At 38.3% G+C, this 27,643-nt stretch overlaps 1 protein-coding gene across 1 annotated transcript in view; it reads left to right on the top strand.

Moving 5' to 3' along the window:
- LOC133260476 (cytochrome P450 7B1) overlaps positions 1-27,040 on the top strand; it is a 172,940-nt gene extending 145,900 nt beyond the window's left edge. Inside the window, exons 3-6 of the mRNA XM_061438863.1 lie at positions 2,287-2,874; positions 3,340-3,546; positions 12,646-12,821; positions 21,449-27,040. Of these exons, the coding sequence (XP_061294847.1) occupies positions 2,287-2,874; positions 3,340-3,546; positions 12,646-12,821; positions 21,449-21,736 (1,259 nt within the window). The 3' untranslated portion in view covers positions 21,737-27,040. The remainder of the gene's footprint in view (positions 1-2,286; positions 2,875-3,339; positions 3,547-12,645; positions 12,822-21,448) is intronic.
- Positions 27,041-27,643: the final 603 nt, after the last annotated feature.

The raw sequence follows: 27,643 nt of genomic DNA, 5'->3' as shown, positions 1-27,643 counted from the left end.
ACTCTGTAAAGATATGTAGCAAAATCCTTTCATTTAGTGAAAAGAGAAAAGTATGAATCACCACCTGTGAAAATACACAGCCTTGCCTAAAATTATATCTTTTGCAACATAAGAGAATTGACTCTTTTTTTCAATTATTTGTCAGGCAGATGCTGGTGATTTTATTTAATTAAGCTGCTATGGTAAAGCAGGTGTCATAAAATATGCCCAAATCCAGTTGAGTCAGTTTTGCTCTCCTGGGGGGTTGGGAATCCAGTTTATGTTGTAGATATAACTTTGGGATCTGATCAGAATGAGTAGTCACTCAAGTTTTACCCTCATTCCTGAATTGGCCCACCTTATTAACTAAATCAAGGGGAAATAGAGTGAATACAATTTAAGTCATTTATTTTTAGGGAAAAACTTGTAGCACATGTATATTTATGTACACTAAAACCTTAAATTATGCCTTAAGACTGAAAAGCAAAAAAAAATTATCCTATTTCTAGGATTAGGTTAAAATTATTCAAAACTTTGTCATAAAACTTGTCCCAAATTGAATTTAATTTCTGTGATGCTGTTTGAGTTACCAGAAATAATAAGTGAGTTGTTTATCTAAGAAAGGTTCTCACACATACACATAAAAACACAGAAATGATGACGTGAAGAGCTGAGCATAGATGTTCTGACAAACTTTCATGTCTAATCATTTATCATTTTCTAGAAGACAGTAACATAAGCATTACAGTTTGTGGGATCAACTAAATTTCATGTGTGTTCTTGGAAAGGAAGGCTTATTAAAGTTAATATTGAGTATTGAATGCATATGACTTCTCATTAGCAGGAGTCTTGAAGCAACCTTTGAGTGAGAAGGAAACAGAACAGTACCAGGAAAAGCACCGTGTGTGGACTGTTTTCTTGTCTAGGCTCTGCCACTAAAAAATGGCAACACAATCCTGGCCTTTAGCTTCTCCTGCCTTTCTTTCACTGGTAAATGCCCGGGGTGGTGGGGGTGGGGAGGGTGCAACCAGGAATCTGCACGGTCCCTGCCAGTTTTGAGAGCTAGACTGCAGTGTGAGTCTGTGCCTTAGTGGTGCTGGTGATGTTGCAGTTTAGTCACTTAGTCATGTCCAGCGCTTTGCGACCCCATGGACTGCAGCACGCCAGGCTTCCCTGTCCTTCTATCTCCCGGAGTTTGCTCAGACTTAGAGCCATTGAGTTGATGATGCCATCCAACCATGTTATCCTCTGTCACCCTCTTTTCCTCCTGCCCTCAGTCTTTCCCAGCATCAGGGTCTTTTCGAATGAGTCAGCTCTTTTGCATCAAAGGGCCAAGTTCCTTAGTGTGCCTTCTTATAAGAACCACCTGAAAGACTTGTAGGTCCCATCTCGGAGCCATCTGAGTCAGACTCAAGCAGGAATCTGTATTTTTAACCAGCACCTTAACTTTGGACCAATGTATGGAAAATGCCAAATGTCACCTCCTCAAAGAATGCCTGTTGATCACTCCAGGCAGACAGAAGCGGGTTCCACTTCCTGCTGCTCTTACATTGTGTTCCCACCTCTGCTCTCTTACTGTCCATAATGATGCAGTGGTTCCTTTACATCTTTATCTTAAGAGGAAAGAGATTCAACCAAGTACCTGGATGTCAATAAATGTCAAGTAAATTCATGAAAGCTTGAATGGATGGGTTCTAGTTTTGGAATCTTCTTTTGACCACAAATCAGTATGATACTTCAGCCTTGTTAGTGAATCTCCCTGACCTCTACTATACTCTCATCTATAAAAATGAAAATATTGGTATTTGTGACTTGTTAGTGTTGAATTAGATGTTCATTTGTGAGTACTTGCTTCACTCCAAATCTTCATTTGAGTTAAAATAATTGTATTCAATCAAAGCTAAGATAATATACTTTACCAATTTGAATTGTTTGTTTTCTGATTCTATTATTGAGGAAAAATATGAGAAATGTTTAAGTAATGACTGTTGAGACTATTTAAAAGATAACTTAAATATCTTGGTAGTTCATTAAAATAAAAATCTGAGGAATAAGCTATATTTTTGAAAGTTATTAAGAATTTCAGAATATTTAACTTCAAACTTCTAGGGTTTTCCCACCATCTTCCATTTTTAAAGGAAACATGTAGTGGAATTTTGAATCAAATAGATTTTTATTGTACTTTGCATCTTTTGAGATATGAGTTGATTAAGGTCTTTCTTTCAGTAGGATATTCTCAAATTTCAAATATCTTTTTTCTTTTGTTGTATGGCCACATGAATTCATATTCTCATTTATTTCTTTTAGGAAAGTACATAACATTTATCCTGGATCCTTTCCACTACACATCAGTGGCAAAAAATCAAAAATTAAGCTTTCAAATATTTACTAATAAATTCTTAAAGAGAGTATTTTCTATCAAAAAGATGTTAACAGATTCTGACCTCATCGACGAGATTCATAGTACCTATCAATTTTTACAAGGGAAGCATTTGGACATACTGATGGAAAGCACAATGCAGAATCTGAAACAAGTTTTTGAACCCCAACTTTTAAAAACCACAAGCTGGAGCACGGAATATTTGTTGCCATTCTGCAACTCAGTAATATTCGAAATGACATTTACAACCATATATGGAAATATTCTTGCTGATGATAAGAAAACATTTATTACTGAGTTAAAAGATGATTTTTTAAAATTTGATGAAAAATTCACACGTTTAGCATCAGGCATACCCATTGAGCTTCTAGGAAACATCAAGTCTGTTCGAACTAAACTCATAAAAGACTTGACAATAGAAAGCTTAGCTAAGTTACAAGGAATGTCTGAAGTTGTTCAAAGAAGGAATGATATCCTGGAGAAGTACTATACGCCCAAGGACACTGAAATAGGAGGTAAGAAACTTCTGAATGATAACTTGTCTAAAATAAAATAATTTACAATAGACCTTTGAAATAAAAAGACAAAATGGCGACCTTGAGAATTTTTATGCTCTTTCTAATTGGCTAATGATAAAATGTTTTACTCTGAAACAACCCTTTGTGATAATTGATTTTTTTTTTTTTTTTTTGCTGAGATGGTAATGCAAGATACTTAATGGTGATAATGAGAAAGAGTATAACTAAGCTGCATTTACTCCCCTTATCTCTTCTCCCTCCTCCCCTCCCCCACCACACACACATTACATTTTAAACTATTCTCATTAAGCAGAAAATTAGACTTCAGAAGCCTATTGGTCCTCATTAGCATGCACTGATCCTTGGCTGGGTCTGTGTCCTAACATCTTTTAATTAGCACACTGCAAATCTAATCAGTGTAATAAACGCTATTAATCTTCCTTTTCACTTATTTTCTCCCAGCACATCATTTAGGCTTGCTCTGGGCCTCTGTGACAAACACTGTTCCAACCATGTTCTGGGCAATGTATTACCTTCTACGGAACCCGAAAGCTATGGCCGTGCTGCGTGACGAAATTGACCATTTACTGCAGTCAACAGGTCAAAAGAAAGGGCCCGGATTTTCCATCTACCTCACCAGAGAACAATTGGACAGCCTGGTCTACCTTGGTAATTTATTTTTATCTGTTATGAAGAAAAGAAGGTACCTCTCTGCAAACTCAGTTTATCACTCAAAGCTGTTTACCAAGAGGTGGAGGACACAGCTGCCTAATTGACATAATAACACCCATTTACATCAATTATAAATTATGTAGTTTATAGCTGTAGATGCTCTCATTGCATGTAAACATTAAGGCCTAGGTAATTAACTATGTAAGGTATGCAAAAGGCTAAACCAAAGCTTTGCAATTATTTGGAAAAAAAAAAGTTTATGCCTATTAAGTCATTTGATTCTGAGCATCTGTTGGTGTGCTAATGCTTTCCAAACACTGCAGTAGTATCTTAACAAGAAAGGTATTTGGGATTGAAAAAGAAAGTATTTCAAACAGACAGCTTATGTGTAAAACATACTTATTCTCCCCCAAAATGGTGTCTTTTTTAGGCAGAGATTAGGATGTCATATACAGCTTACGGTGTATGATTCTCCAAAACTTGTAAGAGTGATTTTCCCTGGAAATTTGCGATTTAAACATACTTGGGGAAGAAAAAAAAATGAAGGAAGAAAAGGAGGCAGTGAAGGAGGGAAAAGAGCAGGCTACAACTACAGATTACTTCATGTGAAATATCCATGTTTTAGAAAAGAGTCACTGTTCTATAAAAGATTCACGAGATATGTGTGGTCACCCTTTCAGATATGTTTGAAGTCAGAAGTGACTAAGTTGCTTTTAAACATCTATGTAGGTCTGTGTGCCAGTAACAATGAGCATTTGATGACAGTGGGTTCTCCTTTCCCAGTTTTGATAAGATGACTGTCATCATGTGAGTAAATTTTAATTCCCAAAGTTAAATTCCTCATCAGCGAATTATTCTGTTTTGTTTTGTTGGGTTTTTTTCTGTATTGACCTTTCATCCTGTAGCTTTCTTTACACTCTATTCCAGGTCCCTTTGGACAAAGATGTTTGTTGTTTCACTCCTTTGACAATGTAACAAGTATTTTAGCCCACATTAATCTACATTTTTTTCATATTTTTAAAATATGTTCCAGGTTCTTTGATGGGAACTTCTGAGAATAGAGGCCCTACAGGTCTTGATCAGTGTTGACCACCAGTTGACATTAAAAAGACTGGTCCAAGTGTTTGAGAGATTGTTCCCCCTGGTTAGGATAAGACCCATCAGAGGCACTAGTAGGAAGCTTGCCTTGTAGTGACAGTTGGCTAGCTTATTCAGTCATGCTGTTTTTAGCATACATTATCAAAGTAATTTTATATTTGCTTGGAGAAGGAAAATAACCCCAGCATTATTAAAATATGAACATTATTATATTTTTCTTTTTCAGAATTACTGGGGACCAAATGCACAAATGAGGCTTCCCTCGTAGCTTAGATGGTTAAGAATTTGCCTGCAATGCAGGAGACCTGGGTTTGATCCCTGGGTGGGGAACGCCACCTGGAGAAGGGAATGGCTACCCACTCCGGTATTCTTGCCTGGAGAATCCCATGGACAGATGAGCCTGGCAGCTATAGTCCATGGGGTCACAAAGAATCAGACCTGACTGAGCGGCTAACACCCTTTCTTCAAATGCACAAAATTTGCATCAAGTTCTGGGTAGTTGTTTTCACATGGATCTACAGTATTTTCTGGGTAGAAGATTTATGGTTTGTATGAAGATCAAGGTTGCATTTCCCATAAATTCAAGTAATTTATATTGCATTTTATGAAGCAGATGATATATACCGGGAAATAAAGCAAATAAACTTTAAGGAATATGTGTTTGTATCCAGTACAATTTAGTTAAATTAATCAGCTCTCTTTTTACTCTCAACTTCTCACTATTCAAAGAAAAGATTATTTTAAAATTGTGCTATTAGAGCTGACAGGGCTTTCCAGGTGACTCAGTAGTAAAGAATCTGCCTTCCAATGCAGGAATTGTGGGTTTGATACCTGGGTCGGGAAGATCCCCTGGAGGAGAAAATGGCAACCCCCTCCATTATTCTTGCCTGGAAAACAGCATGGACAGAGGAGCATGGTAGTCTATAGTTTATAGGGTCCCAAAGAGTTGGAAATGACTTAGCAACTGAACAACAACATTAGAGCAGGCAAGTGTAAATTTATTCGAGCAGAAGAAACGGCAAGTTCCAGAGCCATAACTGGGGCCATTAAAGTCTATCACTAGAGTAGAGACCTCATCATTCACTTATCATCAATGAATGGACCACCACCAACCCCAAATGCCTGGAGATCCACCTGAGTACAGACAGCACCTTCAGCAATCTAGAAGGTAGACTTTGTTCATCACAGCCTCAGGTACCAGCAGAGGCCAGTGTTGCTCATTACCAGAATTGAATCTTCTAGAAAATCCGGTCCATTTTTTTTTCTTTTTCCAGATGACTGTTTAATGCAGATTGAAGCAATTTCTTTAATATGAACAGTCCCAGAACAGATGACCTCTGCATCTAGTCATAACTGTATCATGGGTATCTCTATCAGAAGGGTGTGAACTCTAAGCTGAAAGGCAAGACTTACAGAATTAAATATTTACAGTGCACTTCATGGACTGAGTGTACATGCATCTTACCTCCTTAAGAAAAGAGTTTTATGTATTCTAAGTATAATTTCTTTAAAGATAGATATCTTGAATTTTTATTATTGTAAGAAAAAGGATCACAAGGATAAAAGGAATGCTAATTTATTTTTAAACCAGGAAGGAAAATTTTTATATTAGTAGAACATGCAAAGGGAAGGGAGTTTTTTAAAAATATTTGAATTTATTTAGTTACTTGCTGCACAGGGTCTTGGTTGTGTCCTGCGAGCTCGTTCCTTGTGGCACTCATGTGCAGTAGTTGTGGTGCATGGCTTATTTGCCTGTGAGATCTGAGTTCCCCAACCAGGGATCAGACCCATGTGCTCTACATTGAAAGACAGATTCTTGACCACTGGACTACCAGGGAAGTCCCAAAAGGAGTTGTTGTTTTTTTGAAATTTGTCCAAACAAAGAGGGGAGAGGAGTTCTTTGTATCTTGATTCATCAAAGCCAGCTGTGATGTGCACATAGAAGAGACCAGAAAATGTGAGCTAGAAGGTGATAGAGTTAACTATATTCTTAATTTCAGGATGAGACAGTATGAATGACAATATTAATAATTATTATTTTATTATGTAGCAGACTTATTAGCTTACTTCATCATCATCAAGTATTAACTTACTTATATACATGTAAGTAAACTCAAGTAAATTTATCTTATCCTCAAGTATATTATCTTTATTAATTGTTGGGTAACAAGGTGCAGAAAGATTCGTTAACCGATCTAAATCATACAACTAGATAGTGGCAGAGCCTGAAATTGATGTCAGGTCTACCTAATTTCAATGCCAATCCATGAACATTGTCAACTCAGGGAAAAATACTCTAGAAATATACCAAGACCTTGACCATTATATTTCACAAGGACATATATCATGAATTCTCAAATGCAGTTGGGTTTGAGGGTAAGGTTGGGGTTAAGAGGTTCACATTGTAATTTTGTGTTTTTTTCCTAATAAAAATAAAATTTTTATTTTAGAATAGTTTTAGATTTGTGGAATAGTTACAAAGACAATACCCATATACCTCACACACGCACAGTCTGCCTCACTATTAACATCTTAGTGTGATGTATTATGTTTGTCATAACTGTGGGTGTTATTTTGAAAAAGCTCATTCATTATTTTAAAAAATTGTGTATTTTAAAAATTAAGAGTGTCTATAATTTAAACAGCAATAGTAAAGTCTAACAAAATCCTCTCTTCCAGTGGGGCTATACAGGAGGTACAAATTCCACTTCATGTTAGAAATCTCCAACTGGAGGAGGGGAGAGAGGCATCTCCCACAAGGTGTACACTAGAAATAATTGATGGAATTTTTTATAAGTAACATAAGGAGACAGTGGTCAAAAAAGTGAAAAATACAGGTTTAGATATTTATCAAGTTTTTGACTCGGCACAAAGCAAAGAGGACTAGATAATATAATGAATGCTGGAAACAGGTGTTGCAAGGATTGAAACGGAAATATAAAGAGAATGCAAATTATTGTACATAGGTCCAAACATCAACTGCGTAAGAATAGGATAAGGAAAGAGATGAGTGGCCCAGCAGAGGAGAGTTTAGGTTCAGAGTCATAGTTCTCAGGAACTTTCCTGGTGGTCTAGTGGTTAACACTCTGTGCTTTGAAGACAGGGGGTATGGGTTTGATCCCTGGTTGGGGAACTAAGATCCCATATGCTTCTGCTTTTGGAATCATCTGCGGAGCTTAAAAAAGTACTCACACCTGGTCCCACCCTCAAAGGTTCTGATTTCAATGGTCTGAGGTACAGGCTGAGGGACTCAAATGTGCAACCAAGGTTCAAAACCATGAGTGTAAAGGTTTTCCTAATGCAGTGGTTCTGACGCCATTGGCCTGAGATGGAGTATTTATTTTTTTTAAAACCACCTCAGGTGATTGTAAGCGTGCCATCAGAGCCGATACTTCTGGGACATCAGAAAGCTTAACACAAGTCCATGGTGTTATTACTTCAAAAACCTATTGTTCGTATGCATCCAACAAAATATTAATAGAAGTGTGGTATCTAGGGCAGACAAAGTAGTTCCTGTCTACTTTCCCAGCTGAAATAGCACACCCAGCTCTGCCACATTGTAAGAGGCACGTTGACTAATTGAGTTAAAGACTAAAGGCCGTTATCATCTCTGACATACAATTCAAAAATGACGTGATCATTGTCTTTAAATATTTTTAAAGGGCTGTTATATAGAAGAGAGATTCAAAATTTTTTGCCTTTGTGTATTCTAAAGGGAGGAAAATTTCAGCCAATATGGAAAATAACTTTCTAACTAAATGGACTTTCGGAATGCCATCATTGGAGTTATCCAATCAGAAATTTAACAGTATCTTCAGTAGGACCCTGCGGAACATCCATAATCTCTGTTCTCTTTTCCACCAACAGCAGTAGCCCAGTGTCCTGAGCAGAGAAGGACCTCAGTAGTCTATTTATTGACTCTATGAATGTTGAATTTACATTTCTGTGTTTTAGCAGTGAACCAAAAGCTATGTCTGCAGTGCAGAGTGAAAGTAGGCATGCGTACTGATTCAGATTTATTTTTAACTATACTTAAAATACACAATTCTTGAGCCAAAAAGTAGTTATTTGGCTTCAGATTATCTGATGATGATAATGTCTTATTTATTCAATAGCTTCTCACCTGTCTTGAAGGCAGTTACATAAAAACTAGCATACACATCTGTAGCCTCACTCCGTTTCTCAGTCTTCTAGAGCACTATCTGCAGAGCCCTCCATCCCCTTTCCTGTCTACCTTCTTTTTAAAGACCATCCCAGCCCATTTCAGCAGAGGCTGGCTGTTATTTCACTCCAGCCGTCATTGCTATCCACCGATCACCATGGCTAATCAGATGGTGTGACAGTCTGCACCAATCATTAAGATGACCCAAATTAACAGCCTGGCCATGTCACAGTACATTCATTCCACACATCCAGACACGGCCTAAGTGTGAGGCAGAAACTTGGATGTGCTTGTTTGTGTTTGCATTGTAACATGCATTATTGATTGTCATAAGCGGCTTCAGTGCTTTAAATCTGCAAATGAGAATCATCTGTCAATTATTACAGCCAGAATTGAGATCTGAGGGCAGAAGAGAAAGTATATATATCTTTTTCTACCTGCATTTCTTTTTCTTTACCATTTTCTTTCCCAGTCACATTGTGTCGCTTCTTAGCTCAACATACTCCTCAGCTTTTTGCTTAGAAAAGATACTTAATCAGAATATTTTTATATCCTACAAATGGAAACAAATCTCTCCTAGTCAAGTGAAGGAGACAGGGCAGGCTCAGAATTGCAAGTTCATTGTGGGAATTCTGCAGTCTAATTTCCTGGGGATACTGGTCAGTAAAATTCAGTTCTTCATAAAACATCAGCAGCCTTATTGTATTCACAATTGCAAGTGTTGGCACCTTGCAGTGGCTGGTATAAATGATCCTCCAAATATTTGCATTCTTGATAGCCATTTCTCTACAGTGCGTTTAGTAAGTAGAGGGTCCCATTACCTGCTAAATGTAAGTATAAATTAACAACCCATTATGCACAATAAGTTTTATAAAACATTTACAGATAGAGATCACATTTAATTAAAGTTAACTTGCCTATGAAAGCCAAGTGCACTAATGATCACGATGACCTTTTATTACCTGCAGTCCCTTGTTTTGGCTGGAATGATTGACAGCTTGCTGTTTGGCTACCATGTTGAATTTCAGCTGACAAGACTTTTCATTTTAACTCAATTTGCCCGCCTATCACAAGCTGGTGGCAGGCCAGACCCAAGTCACCCAGCTTTGCCTCAGCAGCTTGCTCTAGTTCTCATTAGTACGCATTTATTCAGTGGAAATTGGAAGACAAATGCTTGAAGGCATGTGAACTAAGTATAGCAAATTAGGTTTAAAGACTGAATATTTATAAGTGTATGGAAAGTTTTTTTTTTTTTTTTTTTTTTTAATTCTAGAGCGAATTGAGAACTGAGAGCTAGCTTTGGTATAAAAGAAATGCAGATAGAAGGGGGGAAGGAAGATTCTAAGAATAACAATACTATCAGGCTTTTCTTTCCATTTTGGCAATATGTAAACTCTCTCTGACAACACCTTCTCAAACCAACCTGGCCCCTCTTTCGTGGAGTGCTTGCACAATGAAGTTTAGCACCTCGAGTGTGAGAAGGGGGAAAAATGAGGGTCATGTTCATCTGTTGCTTGGTTATCCCTTGGTATGTTTTCAATTGCCTTGTTTGTTCGGCACTAGCACAGAAACAGATGTTGCTCTGGCGTGTAGGATAATTTACTCTACCTCCTGGTGCGGCATGGACGGCCTCCCAAGGCCCAGCTGGTCTGTCAGTGGCACTGGCTGGTGTCTGCTCAACTATGACAACTACAAGTCGAGGCTGCAATTTTTTTTTTTTTTTAATTGTGCAGTTGTCATTCTTCTCAACGTATAGCCCTGCCCGTGTTCTTCCTGGGGCCCGCAGCGAGGCTATGGCTTTTGTGTCTGTACCTTGTGACGCAGAGCCATGGAAGCGCCCCCTCTCCTCTGAGGATAATAATGTTCATGACTTGTGTCCTCTGATGATGATCGCATGACCGCTCAGACCCAGAGCCAGCCTCATCTCAAGCACATAACTGGTACTGGAAGGTAAAACAGATTTGTCATTTGCGATCCAACCGCTAAGCCACACTTTGGGCTCCATTATTGTGATTAACTTCCGCCTAAGATACGCTCGCCCGATTGTCATTTGTGATCCTGTGGTGGCCGCAAGCTGCCACGCTTCCCCTAGAGCACGTCAGCCAATGGGATTTGACCGTGTTATTCGGACCGTTCAATGCTTGCCCCGTCGCAGCGGCCAGCCCGCAATTACCGTGCTTTTGTATTTCTCCCTCCCGCACCCCTACTGGACCGGTGGGTGCCCAGCTCTGCTGCATATGTCAGCTACCATTTCACACCACAAGCTAAAATGATGCTGCGCTGCTGTTGATTCAGCAAGAGCCAGCGGCAGCGCATGGGAAGCTGACCCTTGCTTTGCACCATGGAAATGTTGGTCGCTGGTGTCCTGCCAGCTGAAATCCGTCGTGTCAGGCGCCTTGTGGCTATCTGCAGTAGAGTCCCCGTTCCAAAACCAAAGTTCTTTTCTGGCCTCATCACCAACAAACCGATTTGACTCTGCCTGATTATAATAACGAAGGCAGTCTAAAAGAATATGCACGGTCTCACTGTGCGTCACATCGAATCACCACACTGGCCACACAGAGCGAACCGCAGCCTCATTTCTTTAGACAAATGCATGCTTAGGGAAAAACCTCCTGGGAGAAGGTCCCGAAAGCTGTTAGATATCCCCATGCAAGCTGTGCATAGATTTCAATTTTCGGGAAATAACATTTATTTTTATTTGTTTGGCTGATGCAAGCCCTCCCTGAGTGGCCTGCTTCTATCATCTAATAATTAGTCATTCTACATTTCAGAGCTTTACTGAACACTAAGAAACTGGGCTCTGTGTGTGTGTGTGTGTGTGTGTGTGTGTGTGTGTGTGATTTTCAACTGCAAGCCATAAACACAACCATTTGTTACCATGTGGAGGAGGGAGAAAACGCTCAATTTGGAGCTCTTCTTTCACATTGCTGATTAGAAAGAATCAAGCTTTTTATTCTAGGACCCATTCGCGCTGGTGAAAACATAGTCAGTTTTGATTATGAAGGCAGAGATGCAGACCTAGACAGCAGCTACATGCTGATGTGCATGCTATCAGAATGATTTATGCAAATTATGCATATTATTCCCAAAGGAATTCCTCCTCAAACTGCCAGGATAAATTGCCGGAAATTAGCCATAAAATCTGTCGTGCTAGGAGCAAAAGGTGAAGGCCACTGGGAAAGCAAGGACATTCAGCTTCTGGAATCTTCCAGGTTATGATGGTGGCTATTTTCCCTGGATGCCACAGAGAAATCTGGTTTTCTTCTGAATACTCTCAAAGTATTTTCCCTTTGAAATTTTTCCAGCAAATGCTGACTCACATTTTATTTACAGCTAGCATAAAAGAAATTAAGTGTTAAGCTGTCTCAGAAAGCACTACTACAATTATTTTACTATTAACTGCCTAAGTGGATATTAAATGCCTAAGCCTGGCTTTGAAGGCATCGCTGTTCTTCAGAAGGTTGGTGAAATAACTCACCAGGGGTGTACTTTAACTGGGATACAGTTTTAATTTCCAAAGAGTGTACCCCAACACAGCTTTCCTGTCTTGCAGATCAATCTTTCCTACAAAAAAATCCTAATTAATGACTTTCTGTCCCAGTACAGCAGAGTTGTGTCTTGCCTGTGAAATGCCCCACACTATCTCACCCCTCCCCTCCTCCTCTCCCATCCAGAGCCCGCATCCACTCCCTCTTGCTGCTCTGATGGATCTGATTGGGAAAGGATTTCCCTGTCAATTGAAGTTATTAGTAATGAGCTTTGATGGTTAAATGAGAGTACTTTTCAAACGCAGTCGTATTTTAATAAAAATGATGCTTGCCTGTTTCTTTCAGAAAGTACCATTCTCGAGGTTTTGCGACTCTGCTCCTTTTCTGGCATCTTTCGTTTCGTTCAAGAGGACTTGACACTTCATTTAGAGAGCCAGGACTGCTGTCTGCGAAAGGGAGATTTTGTCGTCATCTTTCCTCCCATCTTACACCACGACCCTGAAATCTTTGAAGCTCCAGATGTAAGTAAACATCCAGCCAGCATCGCTCCCTCTTAGATGCTGCAAGCACATTCCTTCCCTCATGGTCTCTCTTTCTTTTGCCACCTTGTTCCAGAAAGAATTTGAGAGAGCTTAATGACTCCAGTTTTTCCTTCCAATGGAAACACCATCCTATTTACTGAGAGGTTTTCTTAAGGACCTCTCTTTCAAAGGTTTTGTGATCTATAAATAAAAATACAGAGATGAGACTAAACTCTAGTTTCATCAAGTGAAATGAACATTGATACCACAATGGACACTAGTCACTTTAGGCCAAAATTAAGTCTTGCATGGCAGAGATGTATTACAAAACCATGGAGGGCTAGCTGTTGACAGGTCACTTAGAGAAGAAACACTGGTAGACTGTTGTGCTAAGTGTTTCCAGTGTGGGCTTGACTGTCCCAGAGTCCGATACCATCACTGCTATAGTTAAGCTCTCTACTTTTTCACCTCTTACTAAAGGCATGTGCCCCTTCTTGATCAATTAGGATGGCACTGTGAACTTGAGATTGTAAAGCTGCTGCTCACGGGTGAAGCTCTGAGGGTAATTGTGTCATCTCCTTGTATTTTTTTCTGAAGCTGGAGTTAATGAATATCAAAGACTGGAAATTAATCCACCCTGGCTCATCCCTTAATACCACTTCAGAGGTTCAGCACCTGCATGCAAATTGCAAGCAGTCTTCTGCCTGTGCTTCTCAGGGAGTCAGGTTGTTGCTGCAGTGGTTTTTATATGTAAAATACCATGTTTCAAAGAGAAACTTCCATGCACTTTCTGAGCAGTTTAGAGCTGAACCACTTCTAAACCCAATTTCTAAGGTGTTTGACAGCCAAGCTGGTTTAAAATCTGGTTGAATTTTTAAAATTAATTAGAAAGGGACAGACTTCAAATACAATGAGATAGTTTGCATTTATTTCATCAGCAAAGACAAAATTTCCTAAGTGAGGGGAGAATATATATATAGTTTCTGTGTGTTTCAGAAGAGGTCTTACTTAACTAATAATGGCAAATCAGAAGTTGGGTATTAGTGAGTGAATGAACATTGTGCAAACAACAAGCTTCATCTCCACGTTTGTAAATATAAAAAAAAAATCCACACATAGTTAGATGTTCAATAAATAAAGCAAGTAAATAGCTAATCTTTGAAAAATACTTTAGAATTTGAAAACAGTTTCATTTTTATCTACAATTTTTCATTTAATTTCCACTTTGTGTTTCTATTTTGTGATTATTCCACTGTCATTAAATTTACCATTCATGTCATGATAGTAAAATCAACATTCAAGTCATCAACAAATAATAAATGTTTACCCAACCATAACTGTCATTAAGAATTTCTGGGCTCCTCCTCGTCTGTATCCCCAGCCTTGCCCCCATGAGTTAGACTCATGGATTAGACTTTTAGGAAGTTAAACATCTTATGGAAAAACCCAAACAAAATTTTTTGTCAACCCAGTATCAAAGGTAAACATTGGAAATGTGCTCAATTATGTTTTTTCTGTACAATGCTAAATAGCAACCCCGAAACTATACATAATAAATAGTAGTCAGAAGGGTTTGCCTCATACTAAATTGGTGGGAAGAACAAAATTGCAGTACTGTGAACCCCGAGTTAGCATCATTAGGACAGCTCTAACTTGACTTGATGAGCATTCTGTACTATTTACCAGACTTAAACTTAGTCAGTTATGCCTGACTAATGTTAAAATCAACTAGCTAATTTTTGTTGTGATATTGTTCCCTTGAAATTAGTTGTGGAATGGTGAAATGTGATAGCTACTGGCACAGAAAAAAAATGGTATGGGGCAGAACCAATTTTATATGTTTGGCAAAGTCTTACATAATCATTCATTCTATAAACGTTTACTGAGCACTCACTCTTCTCAGGCTCGTGGGTTGATTTCTATTGCGCTTAATAACTTAGGATAACAATAAGTAGATGCTGTTGATGCTCATAGAACAGATGCCCATTCCTAAAACCATCATGTGCCAAGAGTAAGAAAAGAGAAGAAAATTCTGGAAAGTTCTGTCCTTGGTTATTTGTCACTGACAGCATTGTCCCAGGAGCTTATCAAAGGCTCATATTCCTCACTGCCTGACTTTGGTACCCGACAGATATAGGAAGACCTGGCTTTCCTTAGATACAGAAAACAACCACTAGCTGTTAGGCCAAAATCATGGAAAAGACGAACTCCAGATATAAGTACAGTTATTCTTGGAGAACGTGGAGACTGAGAATCTTCAGCAAAAGATGGGTTGCTCCCAACCAGTGAGGCATGGTTTCAGGATGTTCAAGCCCAAGAGACCCTAGAATATTCTAAAAGCAGGGCACCTCTTTCCTCACACATCTGTCTATTGTTTAATGTCCCTCTTGACTTGTCTACCGAGAGACTCCAGTTGACTTCACAAGACTCTCTCTTAGTCACCATCTTTGACAAGGTCCCTGATTTCCACATCATTCCTCAGAGAATCTGCCACTGCTCCCTCTGGCCTGTGTAGTCTGTGTGAGGGGGCACAGCCCACGGTATCTTGCAGTGACTTGTTTACTCATGTGCCCATATCCTATAAGTTCTTGGAGCAGAGAGAGCCTGTCCTCAACCTTCTCTGATTTCTCAGTGCCTGGCACTCAGGAGGGTACCCATAGAAGGAAGCAAATAGGAAGTGCTGAGATGGGTGAGTGTTCTGAAAGTGAAATTATACTTCAGTTAAAATGTTAAATCACTGCAGAGACCACACACTCAAATGTATCCTGGGCCTAATTAGATCCAATAGATAGGGTGGCTTGTGTGTAAATATTGCAATACCATTGGGAGTGGTAAAAACTCTGGTGAAAGGACTGCCCAAGAGGCATGTGAGATCATTTGGCTGCTTCTGAACCAACCCTCAGTTCTTATTAGCACATAGACCTGATGTAATCAAGTCATTTTTATTATTAGTTTTTTAAACTTCAAAAACAGACTTTTGGGTGAAAGTTAGAATTTTTAAATGTTTGGAAAAATTAAGTCTGAACACAATGTGGGCTAAACAAAAAATGTTTGGATACCTAATTGGGCCTATAAGCTACCAGCATGTAACCTGTACCAAGAATTATTTTTTCCTAAATGTGGGTTCCTTAGCTTATTGTGATGTTAGCCTGTCAGGTGGCACATGCTGATGTGGGAAAACAGATTGGCAAGTGAAATTTAAAACAGTGGGCGAGAACAAAGGAAACCCCCCCTTCCCAGTTCTTTCTTCTTCCTTCTTTATCCATCTAAATGCCACCCAAGAAAGTCTGGATGATCTCTTAATTAACTCGGAATGGGTACCTTTTTAAATGGGTACCTTTAAAATTTTCTGGAAGCTTCCTCAAATTTATGTCAATTGTCAACCAGAATTCTAGCCACTGGCTTTCAAGTAATTAGTAAATGGTGATGATTACTTTTCTGGCAAAATGAAGCATCCAAAAGTAGAGCTGTGGAGAAGACCAAATGTATTGGTTGGTTTCTCTGTGGAGGTGCTAAGGTATAAAGGGAAGCTGGCCCATAGGAAGAAAGAGCCAACGTTTTAGATGGTGATGCATTTCTATAACCAAATAGCCTCTAAAGAAAGACACAGTGAAACAAAGTAATTACAAAGCCATTGGAGTACCCCCTACCAACCCCAAAGCTCTGAGTTAATGTCATACAAGCCTTCCCAGTCTACTTCTCAGGGGCGCAGGGATTAAAAAATGATAAATGAGTTTGAAAGCCCTTGAAAAAATTCTAAATTACTGTAAAAATTGTTTCATCAATATTCTTCAGATTATTGTCACTGTTATTAAAATACACAGATCATGACAAATGTGAAAACAGTCTCATGATTTTGTGTCTCTCAAACTGGAATATAGATTGTGCCATTAGTACATTTCAACAAAATAAACCTATATTGAGCATCTACTATCCAGAAAGCACATTGATGTGCATAATGGATGATATAGATATATCAAAGGCCCGTGTCCTTAAGAGCTTATTATTTAGGGATTAGTCCTTATGATGCGGCTGTGTTCTTATAACCACATGCTCCGTGTTGAGAGGATTTCTGCTCCGCTAGTGAACTGGCACTTGCATTCCTACCATATTGGAACCAGCAATGTGCTGGCAAACCAGCACTCTGCAAAACCCTGATTTTGTCAATTGTCATGGTGTAAACGCTCTCATCTTCACTGATTTCCTGCTACCAACGTGAAGACCCTGAACATAGTGTGGGGAAGAGATGTGTACCCTTTCTTACTGGTACAAACTGGCCACAGCGCACCACTGATTGGAATCCAAGTCACGGAGATAAAAAAAGAAATCTCTGTACTTAGTCATCTTGCTCCCAGGAGGTCTGGCTATAAACCAGGGCAAGTGTGCAGCCTCTTAGTCATACATTCAAAATAGTGACAGTTTTTATTTCTAGAAAGTCATATCTTTTATCTAATCCAGATTCCTAAACCCAAAATGATGAATTGAGTGACTACAAGAGCTGATCATATGGATATGAACACCTATAACTACTCCAACAAGACTATGTTTTATGTCTTTTACTTTTTAAAAATATTTTCATGGCCACACCACATAGCATGTGGGGTCTTAGTTCTCCAATCAGAGATCAAACCCACACCCCTGCATTAGAGGCATGGAGTCTTAACCACTATTAACCACCAGGGAAGTCTCTATGCCTTTTTAAACTTTAGTACTTCCTTCACATGCTGGAAATGCTTAAAAAAAAAAAAAAAAGCTGTTGACTTGAACTAAACATAAAATTTGGAGAACTCAGATTAGGGTGTTATGCAATGTTCCTCAGTCACTCAGACCCAAAATTCTTCTCTATCCAGGAAATTGTATCGTCTACCCAATCTTTATTTCTAGCGCTAAATAGTATACCACTTTCTATTTGTAAACATTTTCTATTTGAATATTCATCTACTCTTCATTCTTCCCATCTTTATTTACTCATTCAATATCTCTGTTTTCTTCAAAAGCTTGAAGATTGCTTTTAAAATATACTTTATTGTCATGTATTTATTCATTAATTCAACAAACATACATAGAACCTCACTATGTGCACAGCACTCCGGTGGGGACTTTGAAAATATAGAGATAAATAAGACAGTGTGACGAGTCTCATCTCTTGGGAGTTCTTGGCTCTGCCATCTCCTGTGGGTTAGCTTCGTCTTCAGCCTGGTGACAGAATTGCTGCGGCCTTGCAGGGATCTTATTCTCATCTAACCAGATCCAGAGTAGGAAGAGTGGGGAACCCTTTCACTACGTTTCCTTCTTCACGAGAAGGGACATTCTCCCAGATGGCCCCACAGACTCTTCACCTGTAGCCCTGAGAGACTGGTTCACACACCCTGTCCGGAATCAGTCAGAGGCTGGAGCAACATGATCACCATGATGGGTGCCTCAGTAGGTCACACAGAAGAATGATAATGGGGAGCAACCAGTGGAGGAGTAGACAATCAGCAGAGGAGCCGTGGGGAATCTGGGTGCCTAATGCTTGTCTCTCAGGATTGTTCTCTTCTCATCCATTGAATAATACTGCATTTAACAGTCCCTTAATTGTGTAGCACTGAACTGTTATGGCAGTGTACTGCCATGTGATGGATCCTATTTTAATCGTGTTCCTGATCAAAGATCACGGCATCTCAAGCTTCCTGACTTTTTGTTCTATGTCGCTGTGACCTCAAAATCTCTGAAGTGAGACTATTATACCCCTTCTTTTATTAAAAAAACAAAACAGACTATACTTCTAGCAGCTGTCACAAGCCCTTCCTAATAACATGGAACCTGCTCAGGTTCTCCATGTCCTGGCAAAGGAAGACAGACTGAAAAGAAATTTTAACACAAAAAGCTATTTATGGGGACTTCCCCGGCAGTCCAGTGGTTAAGACTTCACCTTCCAATGCAAGGGATGCAGGTTCAATCCTTGATTATGGAGCTAAGATCCCACATGCCTCATGGCCAAAAAAAAAAAAAAAAAACACCATAAAACAGAAGCAGTATTGTAACAAATTCAATAAAGGTTTTGAAAATGGTCCACATCAAAAAAAAAAAAAAATTGCTATGTATGCCCATATTGCCTTTGAGCTTGATGGTAGCCACAGAACAAAAGAAATTGGCCTCTTCCTTTCTTGGTCCATAATATAAACAACTAAATAGGAATTTCTTTGATATTTATTGTGAGGAAATTGACTGGGAGGTGATGGAAAATTGAACAAGTGATATTACTGATTGACTAGAAGTCTGAGGGAGTTGCATGTGCACTCGCTGAAGGTGGCAGGGGAGAAGGAAGATTTAGGCATTTTTTGTTGGTCACTGTGGCTTCTCAGCTGTATATCCATGTATACAAAAGAAAATCAAGATGCCATAACAGTGTCTGGCTTATTTATGATATCAGCATACTATGAAGTCATAACTCAAGCTAAATTTTCCTTCTGTATATTCTGACTTAAACTATGAGACTGACTGCAGTGAGAGCTTTTCAAATGTAAAAGTGATATCCACTGGTTTGGCCTAGGCAAAGAACTCTTGAGAAGAGCACGATCTTAGATTGGTCACTGAGAAGGAGGAAGCTGCAGTATTGAACTCAGGCAGGCAGGCCTGGGCTCCAGTAACGAAAAAAGATTTACTGAGATACAGTGCCAAGTTGTAATTCCATCTCTAGTAACAAAGTCGATGTCCACAGAGAATGTCCTTATCCATGCTCCAAGGATGGACAGGTATTTATAGGTTAGCACTGGTAGATCCTATTCAGATATATCCCAGAACTCTCTATGGCAAAATATGCTTGCATTCTGATGCAGATTAATTTTCCCATTATGATCTCATCAGCTTGCAAGTTTACGGGGCAGGGGTGGAATAGAAACTACCCAAGACGTGTTTTAAAAGCTTAATTAGTTATCAAAATCAGTATCCTAGGTAAATGAGGGTAAAACCAATACTTTTAAAGGAAATGGTTTCACTGACATGAATATTGGCGTTGAGCGAGAAAATTAGATCATTTGTGATAGAGTCAGAATCTATCTGTACTGTGGGGTTTTTGCTGTAATCTGAATGCCTTCGGTCTGACCTGCTTCTTTGCCTCTGGCTTCATAGTTCATGGCAAAGTTGTGTGCTGAGCAGGTCTAATGCTAATGAGCACGGCATACAGGACAGACTTCGTCGTTGTCATGCATGCCACGTGCATTAATCTAATCAATGGTTTAATTTACCATGGGCTGAAATAAGGTCGCTCAGTGTCCTCTCAGAAACTCAACTGAGAGTAAATTAAGATGGCGGACCAAACACCTTCCATAAACCAGTCCCATAATTTTCTGTAACAAATAATATTACTTGTTTATGAAAACATATCAGAAACCAAGAGAGTTAACCCAAGGAACACTCATTCTAAAGAGAACTGTCATAGAAGAAAGTCAATAAAACATCAAAAAGCAATCCAGACAGACTTTGTATCTTAGTGCTCTTCTTTTCTGGTGCTTAATGTGAATCTTATTATTTCATATCTGTTTCATCCAAACATAAGCACTGAATCCTAAACTCATCCTACTTGTCCATCTGTAGCAGCCTCTCTGCTGCTGCTGCTAAGTCGCTTCAGTCGTGTCTGACTCTGTGCGACCCCATGGACTGCAGCCCACCAGGCCCCTCCGTCCATGGGATTTTCCAGGCAAGAGTACTGGAGTGGGGTGCCATTGCCCTCTCCAGCAGCCTCTCTGGTCAGTAGAATTCACTATTCCCTAGTAACCGTGGAGGCCTTGCCCTTCTCTTTCCCCCAGCCTTGGTATGTCAGGTGTCATTAAGTCGAGACCGATTTTAGAGAACAAAAACAGAAATACTGCCTCTATACTTAGCATAGGAAAAAATGTGAAGAGAGGTCCTACAGAAGAGTCTGGATTTCTGTTTGATATGAGAGGAGTAAATGTCTAATAACATTGGAGATTTTTGAAAGTTCATACCTGATTTGCACTTCAGTTCAGTTCAGTTCAGTCACTCAGTCGTGTCCTACTCTTTACGACCTCATGAATCGCAGCACGCCAGGCCTCCCTGTCCATCACCAACTCCCAGAGTTCACTCAGACTCATGTTCATTGAGTCAGTGATGCCATCCAGCCATCTCATCCTCTGTCGTCCCCTTCTCCTCCTGCCCCCAATCCCTCCCAGCATCACAGTCTTTTCCAATGAGTCAACTCTTCGCATGAGGTGGCCAAAGTACTAGAGTTTCAGCTTTAGCATCATTCCTTCCAAAGAAATCCCAGGGCTGATCTCATTTAGAATGGACTAGTTGGATCTCCTTGCAGTCCAAGGGACTCTCAAGAGTCTTCTCCAACACCACAGTTCAAAAGCATCAATTCTTCGGCACTCAGCCTTCTTCACAGTCCAACTCTCACATCCGTACATGACCACAGGAAAAACCATAGCCTTGACTAGACGGACCTTTGTTGGCAAAGTAATGTCTCTGCTTTTGAATATGCTATCTAGGTTGGTCATAACTTTCGTTTGCTACATTAAAAGAAACCTTTTAAGATGGGCAAGGAGAGCTAGCATCCTTGTGAACTGAACTCAAACTTTTTCATGGAATTTTTTTGTTTTAACATGCTGTTTTCTTCTTTACAGGAGTTTAGATTTGATCGTTTTACAGAAAATGGTAAGAAGAAAACCACCTTTTTTAAAAGAGGGAAAAAGCTGAAGTATTACCACTTGCCATTTGGATTGGGAGTCAGCAAATGTCCAGGCCGATTTTTGGCCATGGTTGAAATAAAGCAATTGTTGGTTGTGCTTTTAACTTACTTTGATTTAGAAATAATTGATAATAAGCCGTTAGAACTAAACTATAGCCGCTTTTTGTTTGGTATTCCTTACCCAGACTCTGATGTTTTATTTAGGTACAAAATAAAATCTTAAGCTAAAAGGAAAGGAGAGAAATCTATCTAGAAAACTAACCTAAATGTCCTCAGTTCATCTATTTGTTTTTAATTTCTTCAAGTGTAATTGCTTTGTTTGTTTTAAAAATGCCAATTTCTATTTGATCTGAGATCAGTCCCATCTATACTTGATCACAAAACCCATCATAAAAAAAAGATGGTAGCATGAAAATGGACATCAAAATCAACATAATAATAAATTTAAAGTAGCTTTTTTTAAGTTTCTACATATTGTGATTTGCAAACGTCATTGTAAGTGTGCCTTCACAGTAATAGATCTGACACTGTGGGATTTTGTTAAGTCAAAAATTCTTCTATAATATGTAAAAATACGCTTTATGTACTAATGGAAATTTATGCTGTAAATGGACACAGTCTAACAAATTCCAAGTTCTCAGAGAAGAAGGAAATTAAATTTCCACGAGATACACTAGATGAAAATGTTCCCTTCAAGTATAATATCAATAATATCTATATTGCTGGGGTACGTTTGCATTAAATGAGGTTTGCAGTAGATTAAATGCTTCAACTTCACTTCAATATTTAATCATCCATAAATGTACTTTATTACTTTGTATACTGTGGCTCAGTAAAACAAAATTTCTTGTTATATAAGGCTACTCATGTTCAAGTTAGATACTGGTAAGATTTATCAGTATAAGAACACACAAAACCTATTATATATTCAGCAATTGCCCTAGACATTAGTATTAGGTTTATTGTAGGAGTAAATGTTGAGATCATTACAGGATTGATTATAGCATTTGACTCCAGTGTAAACTGTAAGGGTTATGCCGGTATTGTAATTAACGTTCCTGAATGCTTCGATTTATATCAACTGAGAAACTAGAGAGCAGTGTTTGTTCTTGATGCCTCACCTCTTGGACTGGGATTTGATTTGTAGTATTTGAATTACACCATTATGTAATGCAGTGTAATTCCATATGCCAAAATGCAGCATCGGCTGGATGATTCAAAGATTGCTAATATCAGATTGCCAAATGATGGTTTGTCATTCAACTTGAATGCTGATGCCATATATAAACAGGCAAAGCAGGTAAATAAGCCCAGTTATTTCATGGGAACTTCTAGTTATAAGTTCTAGTTATTTCATTGAAACTTCTAGTATTTCAGAAATTTGCTTTCATTTTTGAAAAGGAAATTTATCTTTAAAATAACATTATAAAATACTGAACCATATTTAGTAGCCTAATAGCTTTTCTAGCATCTATTTTTCTCCTTCCTGAAGTTCATGCACTAAATGCTCCTTAGTGAAGATCTGTCAGTCTAAACTTTGTTTTTGCCAATTTGAAGATGCTTTCCTTTTGTCCTCATTCCTGAGTTTGCCTTTTTTCCTGTTTTGATATCTCATGTTGTTAAGAGCGTAGCCTTCATTCGGTTTAATTATTCAGTAGGTAGTCTACCTCTTTCCTCTGACAGCTTTAACGTGCTCTCTTTGTCTTTGACGCTCTTAGTTTCTGTTTATTGTGCTTGCATGCCATGGTGCCTTTCATCAAGCGTAGAATGTTCACGATTATCTCTTTGAAAATTTCCTCTTTCAGCTCTGTATCTTGTTTACAGTCCATGTGGTTTGACCTTTTCCCCTTGTATTTTTTTTTTATCTCTAATTTACATTCTAGGCCATTTCTTTGGATCTTTATATCGCTTTCAGTTTATTCTACTCTTTAACTCATCCATTGGGTTTGTTTCTTCTGTCTTTTTATTTTAACCTCAGGTTCACAGGATTGAGTGATCACATGCCTTATACCCCTTAGTTCACGGTACACAATTATAATTGGTCCAAACAAGGCTTTATTTACTCATTCTATTCTATCCCTAAGCCCTACCATTATACCCTTCCCCATCATCAGGAAATATTCTGTGTTTGGTATGTATCTTTTTATTTGTAGGTGTTTTTATAAAACATATGTTATTATCTTGGGTGTATGTGTTTTTTAATTTTCATAAATGTCTATTCTATACATCATATTCTTCTTAATTTTTTACTAAGCACTATACTTTAAAAGTATTACTTTATATGTATTTGATCTATTACTTCTAACTACTGTGTAGTATCTCATAATGTGTACCCATGATGTTTCAGTGCTCTATTCACCCAGTGATGTAAACTATGTTGGTGGGACAGTTAATCTGGGGGAAAGGCCAAAGCAGAACCTAAAACTCTTGCCCCCACCCATCCTCTCACTACTGCATGCCCCCCCTCCACCCTGGGCTGCCACGAGCCCTGTCGTCAGCACCACCCCCCTACACCCACACACACAGACAACAGTCTGTGACAGCCTCCATTCTCTGAGATGCTCTAGACTTCTTGTGTTTCACACTCAGATCCTCACTACCCTCTCCCTTCTATGGGGTCTCCAGAGCTGATCTGAGCCAGGGTGCCAGCCGTCAATTTGTCAGCTTTCAGATTTCAATTCCCCTGAGTCTGATAAATTTAGTGGTTACATTTTCAATTTGAGAATTCTCTATCTGCCTGGTCATTTTTGATAGTATCTTGTTCCTTCATCATACACTCAATATCTTCTTTCATTTTAAAAATATATTAAGAAACTTATATTCATATCTGGTATTTCCACATCATCAGTGTTTTATGGGTCTGATCCTGTATTTTGTTTTTCTTTTAACTCTTCCTCGGAATTGCTTGTTTAGTGGACTCGTTCTTTGGAATTTTATCTCTGGAATTTTTTTTTAAGACCCGAGTTTAAAGTTCACACCTCCAGAGAAAATTTGTGTTTGCTTTCACCTGGCTGCTGTTACTATCAAATTCAGATCAATTTAAAATTTCACCTTGAGTATTATGAGAGGGGACGGGAAACTACATGGGCTTTCCTAGTGGCTCAGTGGTAACAAATCCGCCTCCAATACAGGAGATGTGGGTTCAATCCCTGGGTGGAGAAGGAAAGGGCAACCCACTCCAGTATTCTTGCCTGCAGAATCCCATGGACAGAGGAGACTAGCAGGCTACGGTCCATCTGGTCACAAACAGTCGGACGTGACTGAAGCGACTGAGCACACACACATGGGAAACTGCATAGATAGGGTGGGTTCTGGCCCTAAGTCAGCCAGATTGCAACCTGTGAGTAGGGATAAGCAAGAATACCCAGTCCTCTGTGGAGTGAGGTTTCTTTCTAGTCACTTACTGAAGATGTTGCCTCTGCAAGTTCTTGCCTTTGTGCACAGGTCTTGGATTAAACCCACACACACGTGCATGCACACATGTCCTACCCGCCTTGGGCTGCAACCTTTATCCCACCCTGCCACAAAGTAGAGCCCATTCGTTTTGTACTAGGACCTCTATTCCACCATATTGCCTGATGTGGAAACCTCCGGATTATTAAATTCATCTTAGTAGCACACTTCTGTGTTGCTATAGCAGAGAGAGCACAGAAAAGCATTCCATTCTAATTTCTGCTTAATTTATAGTGAAAGGAATTAAGGGTGGAAATATTATATAAAAGCAATGGATGGAGTCTTGTGACAGGCTTAAACCTGGTCATTAAAGATTGTCTATGAATAGAATAAATGTCATAGAGAAATAAGTTAAAAGACATGAAATTTAGCTATGACACAATTGATTTACTATTATCAACAAGTCACTTTGCCTCTCAGTGTTTCCATATTTGCAAAATAAAAATAATATGGCTTTTGGATGCCAGGGTTCATTATGAGGATTGAACACAGTAAGATGTGTGAACTTATTTTGAAAAGTGTAATGCAATATCCAAATGTAAAGTTGTAAGAAGATACTTGGACAACGCTGTGCCTTTTAAATTAAAAACTGTTTGTATATATTTGTTAAAGGGAAGCATTTTTTGTTATTGGTTAAAGGATTAGTCATTTATTCAGTCAAACATTTATTGAGCATTTCCTCTTAGACTGATACTATGCACTGGATTACCCTCTTTAAGAACACACAGTTTATTAGAGAAAGCAGTATATATCCAACTAATTTATTATAAATGTAGTTGTAATAAATTCATCTTCCTAAAACTGTTTTAAAATTCTGATTCAACACTCATTCTAACTGACCTTCCATCACTCATTCCAAATATGTGTTCTGCAGTGAGAAATTACTATGTGCCTAATTAGATACAACAAAACATATACATCCAGTATTGTGATTATATGTTTAAAGATGTCCAAAACAAAATACAGTCACCGAGGCATCAGAATTTTTTAAAAACTGTATTTTACATATAGTAAAAACCCACCCTTTTCATTTTTACAGCCCCCCTTCTAAATGTCAAATTGAAGAAAATGAATGACTAGCAGTATTATTTTATATCAGTGACCAACTGAGGCATCATTTAGCAAAAACTAAATGCTCTGAAGATATTCAGGAAAAAGCTATTTGTCACTAAATAAAGAATGTTGGTAAGCAACCTATTTGGAAACTTTTATCTGCCTTGTTTGGCCTTCCTGACACACTTCATTATATTTTGTCAATTTTATCATTAAGTTTGGGTCACAAGTCTAAGGCAAAGGAGCTTCTATGCTCAAAATTTGCATGATTGCTTCTGTTTATTTTCTTATGAAAAATAATTTGAGTACCCTTTCTATAAACTAACCCTTCTAATTGAGCCATGAAATCTTAAAACAATTTCAAAGGTCAAAGCACAAAAATTATCTAGGTTTTGATCTTAGTATAAAATAACATCAATAATTTTAAAACAAGAATTATACGCCCTGAGAATGTACACTGATTTAACCTATTAAATTTGCCAGTATTGCAAGCCATTATTTACCGAATTGCATTATTAGGTATTCATATTCACATGCTCAATTAGGAAAAAGTTAGCAAGCCAAGATTAAGTTCCCTGTAGCATTATTTTAAATTACAGTAGGTGATCACATAAAACTCTCTAATGTTTCTATTACTTACTCTATTTCAGAGTGTTAATCTGAGTCAGTGATCATTGGTGTTGGAAATATTTGGCTTAAATGTTTACTTTGTTTATAATATTTTCTTGAGTAAGATGAATTTAATTTGTGAAAATCTCTACTGAACAATTTTTAAAAGGAGTAATTGACAACACTTAACATTTTCAAGTATTTTTTAAGCAGGAGAGTCTCTATATTGTAAAAAGAAATCTTAAATATTTAATACTCTTAATTTTAAAATGGTATATAGGTGGATTTATGAGGAAGCAAATTATCTTGAAAAGATTTTAGGTAAGAAATGCAAATGTTTTGTAAGTCAATTTAATGTGTGTGTGTTTTTTTTTAATATGCAATGAGCCAATAAATTAACTTTTAAAGCACAGGTGAATGATTGTCTCCTTATTTTCCTACTAGGAGCATGTTGGGTGACAGAAGATTTTATTACAGTTAGTAAATGATTTGGGAAATAATTTTGCTGTCTGGAGATCCTCAGACCCTCATCTTTCCCACCATATACATATGTATTCTTATTTTCTCATATTTTCAGTAAAAGAACATTAATTGTTACATTCAGAACATTTTTCAGTATTCATGCATGTATACTCAGTCACTTCAGTTGTGTCCAACTCTTTGCGACCCTATAGACTGTAGCCTGCCAGGCTCCTCTGTCCATGGAGTTTCCCAGCAAGAATACTGGAGTGGGTTGCCATTCATTTGCTTCTTCAGGGGATCTTCCCAACCCAGATATAGAACCCATGTCTCTGTGTCTCCTGCATTGCAGGTGGATTCTTTACTGCTGAGCTACCGGGGAAGCCCATTTTTCAGTATAGTTTCACGTATTTATGTGGGAAATAAAAACATAACAAGAGTATCAGTGACTAATAAGTTTTTAAACTTTATTTTAACAAGGTTGACCTTGCTAGGCTGCTGTTCTTAATAATAGATTATGATTATAGACTATGATTCTGTGGAGCGATGTATAAGA

The sequence above is a fragment of the Bos javanicus genome, chromosome 14 (assembly GCF_032452875.1).
Source record: "Bos javanicus breed banteng chromosome 14, ARS-OSU_banteng_1.0, whole genome shotgun sequence".
In the NCBI taxonomy this organism is placed as follows: Eukaryota; Metazoa; Chordata; class Mammalia; order Artiodactyla; family Bovidae; genus Bos; species Bos javanicus.
Note: the sequence above shows the minus strand (reverse complement) of the source record. Positions and strands in the feature narration are given on the sequence as shown.